The 8,773-nt window shown below is 34.2% G+C and overlaps 1 protein-coding gene across 1 annotated transcript; it reads right to left on the bottom strand.

Annotated features, from left to right (window-relative positions):
• Window positions 1-6,893: 6,893 nt before the first annotated feature.
• On the bottom strand, window positions 6,894-8,519 carry LOC149532862 (WRKY transcription factor 72B-like). The gene is made up of 4 exons (XM_089805858.1): window positions 8,414-8,519; window positions 8,151-8,261; window positions 7,703-8,050; window positions 6,894-7,545 (listed from the first exon to the last, which is right to left on the bottom strand). The coding sequence occupies exons 1-4, from the start codon at window positions 8,432-8,434 to the stop codon at window positions 7,000-7,002; spliced, it is 1,026 nt and encodes a 341-aa protein (XP_089661984.1). The 5' UTR covers window positions 8,435-8,519; the 3' UTR covers window positions 6,894-6,999.
• Between the last annotated feature and the right edge of the window lie 254 nt (window positions 8,520-8,773).

The following is an 8,773-nucleotide window of genomic DNA, read 5'->3' as shown; positions in this document are numbered from 1 at the left end:
TCTAACAATGTCTTGGGTATCCTAGGATTATCTTCCAATAGCAAGCTCCTCAATCTAGATGCAAAATATCTATCAAATCTTACAAAAATAGCCTCCTCTGCATCCCAAGTCATGTTTGTACTTCATAATTGGAGTGGTAGAGATTCTCCATCATGTTCTCTTGTTAACACCATTTCTTTATCAAAAAATGTGACCCCCTTATACAGAGGCATGTGCATTAACAAAGAGTTAAAACCAAAGGTCCTCTCAATTTTCCCCTTTGCAATTCCAATAAAACCTACATGAATTTCTTTAGCTAGAAAAGATGTAAAAGAAAAAATATCATCAACTACAAAGGAAGAAATATGCAACATCATATACATGAACTTTATTGGGATAAATTCTTGTTCATCTTCACCGAAAACCTTACACAAAGTTATGTATATGTCTACAGCTCTAGAATTGAAAAGCTGCTTCTTGAAAGGCTCTTTGGTTGAAGTAGTGAAAAAGGTTAGATTCCCAATTATGGCCAAATGTCCCCTTAGTGCTCCTTGCCTAATTTGATCCTTGTGAGACAAATATTCTTTTTCTAATCCCTAAAAATATATAACCTCATGGTAATTTTTGTAGGATCCCTTCCAAAGACTCCTTGAATTTCTTCAACGGTAATCTTCATCGAGCATTCCCCATTTATCCCCCTCACCTTCCTAGCTATTGGATCATAATTTTGGGATACAATAGCACTTGAGAAGGTTTGATTCCATAAGGACTCTAGGAACTACTAACTTGCCTAAGTCAAAATTCAAAATATTTCCTTGCGGGAAAAATAAATTTCTCTATGAAAACGATTTTTTGAATAATTGTAATCTCATTTTAAAAGTCAGTGTATCCTAAACCCAATTCCCTTTGTCAAATAAACCATCTACAACTTGTAGACTAGGGTTCATAGGAACTAATTTCTTTATTTGGAAAACCTCATTGGTAGATTCATTTAATTGTTCTAAAAAGTCATTGTGAATATTTGTACTAGCATACACAACATTCCCAAAAAAACCCTTCTTTGGAGGCATAATAAATACAAATCAGAAAATACTAGGATTCTTTTTTATATCTAGAGAAAAAACTTACTTGGCCCTTTTATTTCTTCTATGAATGTTGCGATGGGTTGTAAACACAGATCAATTCATGGTTCACTAAGGTGAAACAATAGGTTTTTTGGTAGGTACTAGGCTCCATAATTTAAGAAAATATATTTGTAGAATATAATTCTAGTTTTCTTCACTACATTCCTTGTATCAATTCACACGAGAACCTTTTAATTCCCATAAATGGGTTACAAAGAAAAAAAGAGTTACATTCCCTTTCAAGTTTGAAAACGAGCCACCGATTCATAAAATTTTGACAATCAGGAAATAAAACACAATTTGACTTATCTTCAACCTCTGACTTGCCAATCAATCCAATTGAATCTTGACAGATATATGCTTTTCCACCTCACTAAAAACTTTTTTATTGTTCACATATATCAATGGACACATGTTGATTTGTCATTATGTTGCTATGGATAAAAGTTGAGAAGTTTTCATTAGCGACATAATGACAACCTTTGATCTTTTGTGCATCTGACATTCAAGGATGATACTTCAAAATTATTTTTAAAGTGGGCCACCATGCTACATGTCACCTTGTCACTATGTCACCAAGAGTAATAGCCTTGCAACTCTGGATAATGACATAGCGACACTTGTTGATTAACTTTCAATCTGTTGGTAAGAAAAAAGAAACCACATTATAACTGAGATGGGCCTACTAGACATGTGTCATATAATTGTCACTATGTCACAAAGAATATTAATCCTACATCTTGTCATAATGAAAAAGTGACAACCATCTGATGAATTTCAATCTAACGAGGAACAATGAGAAACATATTACACACTGTGGTGAACCCACTAGGATATGTGTCATGTTGTTTCTATCTTGACATGAGTATCCATCGTGCAAGTTTTGTTAGCAATATAGAGAAAACCATTGACCCTTTGAAGATCTGATGGTTAGAATTGAAACATAGAATTCCTCTTTACTTTTCTAATGGAAAATAAGAAAATGATAGCTAGAACAAGATGTTGACTTAAAACCTTTCGCAACTTCTTTGCATGAGCTGAACTTCTTTCCATCCATGTGTCAACTCTCTTCTATGTCACCATGAGTATTAACCTAGAAACTTTTCATAATTACAAAGTGCTAGTCATGGATTTTATTAAAGATCAACGGTAGAATAGATATAGGATCTATATACCTTCTTGAGCATTGAGTAAAAATAGGACATTTGTCATCTATTTTGATAACCTTACTAGTTGTAGAGGAACATGGCTCACCATGCTACGTGTCTCCCTATCATTATGTCACTATCATTAAAACATCCACAACTTCTACTAGAGACATAAAGATACCCATTGATCTTGAAATGATCAAATGAATCTAATAAAATACCTTTTCTCCATTATACCTTCATCCATGGAAAATAAGAACTTGATAGCTGGAAACCCATTGATGACTAAAAACTTGCGATAACTCCCTATGAGGGCTGGTCCCACCATATTGTTGACATTAAATCAAGCTTTTTATTAGTGACAACACTTATTCAGATTCGGTATGGTTACCAAGCTCATTGAACAATCTATAGTGTTTTCCATGTAATGCAGTAGCCACCAAGCTTTATAGTTCTTACTGAGCATTTCAGTGGTTACCAAGTAAATTCAGGTAGTGTGAAGTCTAGCAGTTTCTATCTAGTAGTTTAGTGGTTACCAATCTTCACAATTTCTATTGAGCTATCAGTTCATGTGAAGTGAAGTTAGTGTTAACCAACTGATGTGATAATTAGTGTTTACCAAGTACAGTCATGGTAAATGAGTAATTCAGTTTCTACCAAGTCACACAGTATCTACTGAGTCACCAGTGTAGACCAAGTTCGAGACTACTCTCAGATGATTAGTATGGAATGAGCTTCTACTTCTACTGAATGCATGATGATGTCAAGTAATGAAAATGGATGTCGTGTATCAAAACTTCACCAAGTCAGTCTTCAAAATTTGAGTGTCTTCATCTGAGCCAACTTTGTAATATTGGTGTTAACTTGTGTATTTGCTGACTTTGTAATTTTGTAAATTGGATTGATGTGTGTGTGTGTGTGTGTGTGTGTGTGTGTGTGTGTGTGTGTGTGTGTGTGTGTGTGTGTGTGTGTGTGTGTGTGTGTGTGTGTAATGTTTTGTATCATATCCATATAGATGTATGTATGCATGAATAAAAAGTGAGAGTGAAGAATATGTAAGAAGCATGCAAATGTGAATCAGTAACAAATTGTATTGTAAGGTCAATGGGTTGTTTAGATTGAATAGGTGCTTGTTTGTTTGATTTTTTTTCTTATTAGGTTGTTGGTTCACTAGATCCTTTTCCTCAATAACTTCACATCCTTTAGATGATTCTCCTTCAAAGTATCCATTCCCAACTTTGTCTCCAACATATCTTTTTTATTCCATAATTTTCTCATCAAGATTCTTAGTGCTTGAATATAACTTCTTAAGATGTTTCTCTATTTGTGTATGTTCTCTGTTAACAATAGTGTCATACTTTTGAGGCTTTGTATACTATAACTTTGTAGTCTGAAGTTCAGTTGTCACCTTCATAAGTTTGGATTTCAAATTTGCCTTATCAGATCTCAAATATAATTAAATTTTCTTTTCATCTTCCATCATACTTATTTTTAAATGTATAGTTTAAAGCTCATGTTTCATAATTTAATTCTCCTTCTTAAGCCTTGAAATTACTTCGCAATCCTTGATAAGATCATATGACTCTTTCTCTTTCAATCTAGAGGTTTCAATCCACTCTTTCAATTTCTAAATGAAATCTTGAACATCTTTAAGTTTGATATTTATCTTATTCCTTTCCTCTATAACTATATTAAATTTCTCTCAAGCTTCCTAAAAAATCTTCTACAATTATTCTATATCCATAATAATCTTACTCAAACTACTATACCTCCTCTGAGTAACTATTCTCTAATACCAATGATTAGAAACAGGGATTACTAAGAAGTGGTGAGGGGGGCGATGGGGGGTAACTAATTGAGTCTTCCACAAATGTTTTCCCAACTATGGATATTATTAACAATCTTTAAATTGCATAGCTAATCAAATTGAAAATTTAACTCATACTTAAAATAATGCATCTAAGAACACCATTATTTGTTAACTAGGGAAACCTAACCAAGGGAAAACCATGGGGAGATTGTACCCACAAAATCATCCAGTAATCAAAAGTATCATGTGAAAGATATTGAACCTGTTATGAGTCTATTACATCTGTATAGTGTATTTGTCCTTGTTAGAGGACTAAGCCTTAGTAGAATCCTCATCACTTTTAGGAGTTGTAATGACAATATAAAAGAGTGAAAGATGAGCCCACTTCTCAAACATGCATATACACATCTAGAATGCTAGTAATAGAGATAGATACAAAAATGTTTTATAGTGTTCGTATCTTAAATATTTGATTTTTGTGTGTAGTTGCTTCTTCAAAACTTTACGTGACAATTACTCTTCTCTACTCAAGCATCAAATATGCATCTATACCAATCACATAAGGTGCACATAAAAATATTATATCATTACAGTATAATGCCACACTTTGCTCAATAAAATTTATTTCTTTTATACCAAACTTCGTAGTCTTGATGACCTTATTTCCTGATATTTTATTGAATATTTTGAATAATCTTTTTTTCACATATAGGTTAACATCTAGGATGTCATTCAAACATTGTCAAATAACTATTTTGGTAAACCAAAATAATTGCTTAACCAAAATATCATTATTCTACCTCTAATTCTGTTCTATTTTGTTAACATGTTACTAGTAAATCCTTCATAACTCATACAAAACTCAGTATTGTCTTTAGTGGTCTTAGACATATCTCATATATAATATCCGTCCTATCTGCTTGTAAGTGTGCAAAACATCATGACCTCCAATGAAGCTTGTCAAACAAAATAAGTCTTTTGAAGCATATTTTGGTGATATGTACTTAGTCAAATATTCAAGTAATGTTCTTCCAAACAATGCCAAAAGTTCTAGCATTTTCAAGTACACTATATGTTGCTATAAATGGAAACCCTAACACATTATGTTAGACAAATTGCGAAGACATACATACATTTGTGTGTGTGTGTGTACTATACTTCTATATATATTAACATATGTAGATATATATGGACACACACACACACACACACACACACACACACACACACACACACATGCATGCATGCATAGACATGCACACACTTTTTTTTTTAGGTATGTGTGTTTATATATGCAATCTCTTATTGTACATGAGATTCAAAATTAGTTTCTCTTCTTTCTAAATTGACTATACTTTTAAACTTTTACAAAAAACTATTGTAAACTCAAACCCAAATATCCTATACAAAATTTATGTTGCACTATATCGTCTACAAACTAACTAACTAACTAACTATATACATACATACATACATACATATATATATTATTTCTCTCACACACATTTTTACTTTTTATTAGAATTTAATTCAATCTTATTAAGTGATAAAAAATATAAAGTCATATGTAAAATACATGATTGTATAAAAAAGACTAATGACACACAAGCAAACTTTGGGTTTAACCATGGATGAAACTTCGTAGTTAAGCACACTCAGACTAGAGTAGTACAAGAATGGATACCTCCTAGGAAGTGTCAGTGCTTCACCCCTATGAACACACGTAAATCACACTTAAATCGTGATAGCAATAACAAAAACCAAGAAAAAAATAATAGTACTGTATTTAAAAAAAAAAATGTAATACAAAGATAACAACAACAAATAAAACTAAACATGTCCCCACTCTATTTAGCATTTTGATTTGGCAACGCAACCTTAATTCAATTGCCATTCACTATTTCCAATTAATTTATGAGGCCCTGACACAATAACGGAACGAAGTAGCCGTGCCCGCTATTCGTTTGAGATGTGACAAGGAACTCCGAAGCGGTCAAACTTCCTCCACAAAAGAGGCAAAAGATGGCTATGACATCATACGCTACGAATCTTTCTTTTTCTTTATTTCCTGAAATGCGTCTACCGCCGAACTTTTTGACTTCTTCTGCCCGAATCAATTGAGGAAAGTAAATAAAATAGGGAATCAGTTATTAAACATTATCATACAAAAAGCTATATAAACAGATCAGGATCAGGTAGGGAACCACACAATAAATACACTTGTAAGCTTTTCAAACTTTCCTTTCCATTATCTGATTGATGCTGCTTTTGGCATGACGTTCCATAACGTGAACCAGTCAATGTTTAATATTTCTTATCTACTCAGCTACAAAACATTGACTTTTGCAGCATGTACAACCAATAATGCGTGTTCGGTGCAAATTTAAAACAGGTTCACTGGTTTACAACTCATACGGGGCAAAAACCAATTTCAACTCGTCTTCTTCTCACAATCTGATTCAATCAAATTCATTTCCTCCTCTTCGGTGAGTAGATTCAAACAAATTTCACTTCCTCTTCCTTTTCCCAAGCAGATAACTCTGAACGATTTTCACATTATATCAAAAACATAAATTACGAAGTATAATCTAAAGTATTACTATAAAAGCACCAAAATCTTAAAAATGCTATATATTTTAACTCCCAAAAAATATTGAATACAGACTGTGGAGATACTTTCATTTAATTTCCTCTTATTTTAACCAGCAGATGATTAGATTCAAGATATTCACAAATACACTGACGAATCGTACAGTCTAGATTTAAAATGTTACTATATATACAGTGAATTTATTAAACTTTCATTATGAATCCGAAAACAAAACACGAAAATCCTATTGAATTTGTAACCTCCTTTAGATTAAAGTCCCCAAAAGAATGTGAGATACAAGCCATGATACATGACTATTTACAATGAGCCTTCGCTCATAATGGAACATCATTGTAATGTATTGGAGCAGTATTGGGCGCTCATAGATTGGAGGGTTGTACCCGATTTGACAAATGAAGCGGCTATAGCCGCAGCCAAGGCAGCAGTATAATGGGCATCTGCCTTAGAATGGTTTTCTTGACCTAGACCCAATTGGCTGTAAACTAGTGAATCCGATTGCCTGCCCTGAATATTGCTATTAAATGACGGGATCGGCCTTTTCTGTGAAGTCTCACTCTCTAACCCTAATCCATTATGGTTAGGGTTTTGTGTAAGGTCAAGAGTAATGGTGGGAGAGGAACCCATTGTGGCAACATAGGCAGGAAAGGGAAGCTGATTGTTTGGCTCATTAAAGGCCGCCATTGCCACATTGCTGAGCAGATGGTTATGTTCTCCTTCGTAGGTGGCAGTTAAAACAGTTGGGTCTTTGGCGCACCTCTGAACCTTCTTCTTAACTGGGCAAGAGGGAACCGCACACTTGAAATAAGACCTTGGCCATTGGCTGTTTCTGGTCATCTTTTGCCCATATTTTCTCCACTGGCAGCCATCATTAACCTGAAAAGATTGAAATGGGTCATTACATTAGAGATGAATTCATACAGCGAAATATTAAGTTATCATGATCCATAATTGACTTAATAAGTTTTTAATATTCATATGCAATCAAAGAAAATCCATAATCCTAAAATGACAAATGGAAGCATCTTCATACCGTGGTGCCATCAGATGTTGTGCTCACAGTCTTGATTTTCTTGGGCTCAGAGACATTTGTATGGACTTTTCTATTAGGCGAATCTTCATCCATAGATGAACTCCCTTTGCCATTCTTGCTCTCTTCCACCACATAACTTGCTTTCCTCTTCTTGCAGGGCAACCTAAGCTGAAGATCATCCACGGAAAGCTTTGAAATCTGATCTTCTGACGAAAGGGTACTTGCAGAATCCGCACTATAATCAGAATTTTCTGCTGTGTTCCCTCCATTGATACTGTCTCCTTCTATATCTAGACTCAATTTCAAAGTCTTGGCCATGGATTTCAAAGAGGACTTCTTGTGATCTTCCTGAAAAACCCACCAAAGAAAAGGAAGTTAAGAACACCCATAAGCATTTTTCAATCAGATTCCATCAAAGCTATTAAGAATTTTCGAAACTTTTGTCTACCTGTTGTTTCATGAACTCTGTTTGCAAACTCTTGTAGTCATTGCACATGCGGTTGATCATGAACATGAGCTTCTGGTTCTCCTTGTTAACACGATTCAACTCGGCAAGAAGCTGCAAAGATGAACATAAATTTTGTTAAATTCATCGGACTTTTATCATTCTTCATGATTCCAGCTATTTTATATCAACATTTCATATGATATACAACATCTAATTGACAAAGATAGAACAAATCAGAGAGAGAATTCATGTACAATTCGTACCAAATCCTTGTGCTGGTCCATCTCGTTTTTCTTCTCGTAGAATACTAACTGAGTAATATTGTTGTGCACGAAGGGCTTAGAAGTTGCAGAGATGCAGTTGATTAATTGTGAGAGTGGAGAATGAGAAAGGGCCTTCTTTATACAAGGATGTCAACACGTGGTCGGTGTAGAGACTCTTTGGTGGGCTTGACTGTGCATACGACGAATTCCGTCCTAGACCTTCTAACGCTCCATAATTGATGAAGAAGATAAACGTGAGGGATAGCTCATTCTTGGTCAACCAGTTTCATGCTTTGATGAAGTCAATCATTTTTCACATGGTTTTAATAAACATCGTGCATTGTATCCTATAATTGGATG

This window comes from Cupressus sempervirens, chromosome 10 (assembly GCF_028749045.1).
Source record: "Cupressus sempervirens isolate cs-2001-9-10 chromosome 10, ASM2874904v1, whole genome shotgun sequence".
Classification (NCBI taxonomy): Eukaryota; Viridiplantae; Streptophyta; class Pinopsida; order Cupressales; family Cupressaceae; genus Cupressus; species Cupressus sempervirens.
The sequence above is the reverse complement of the archived record's forward strand: the minus strand, read 5'-3'. Positions and strand labels throughout refer to the sequence as shown.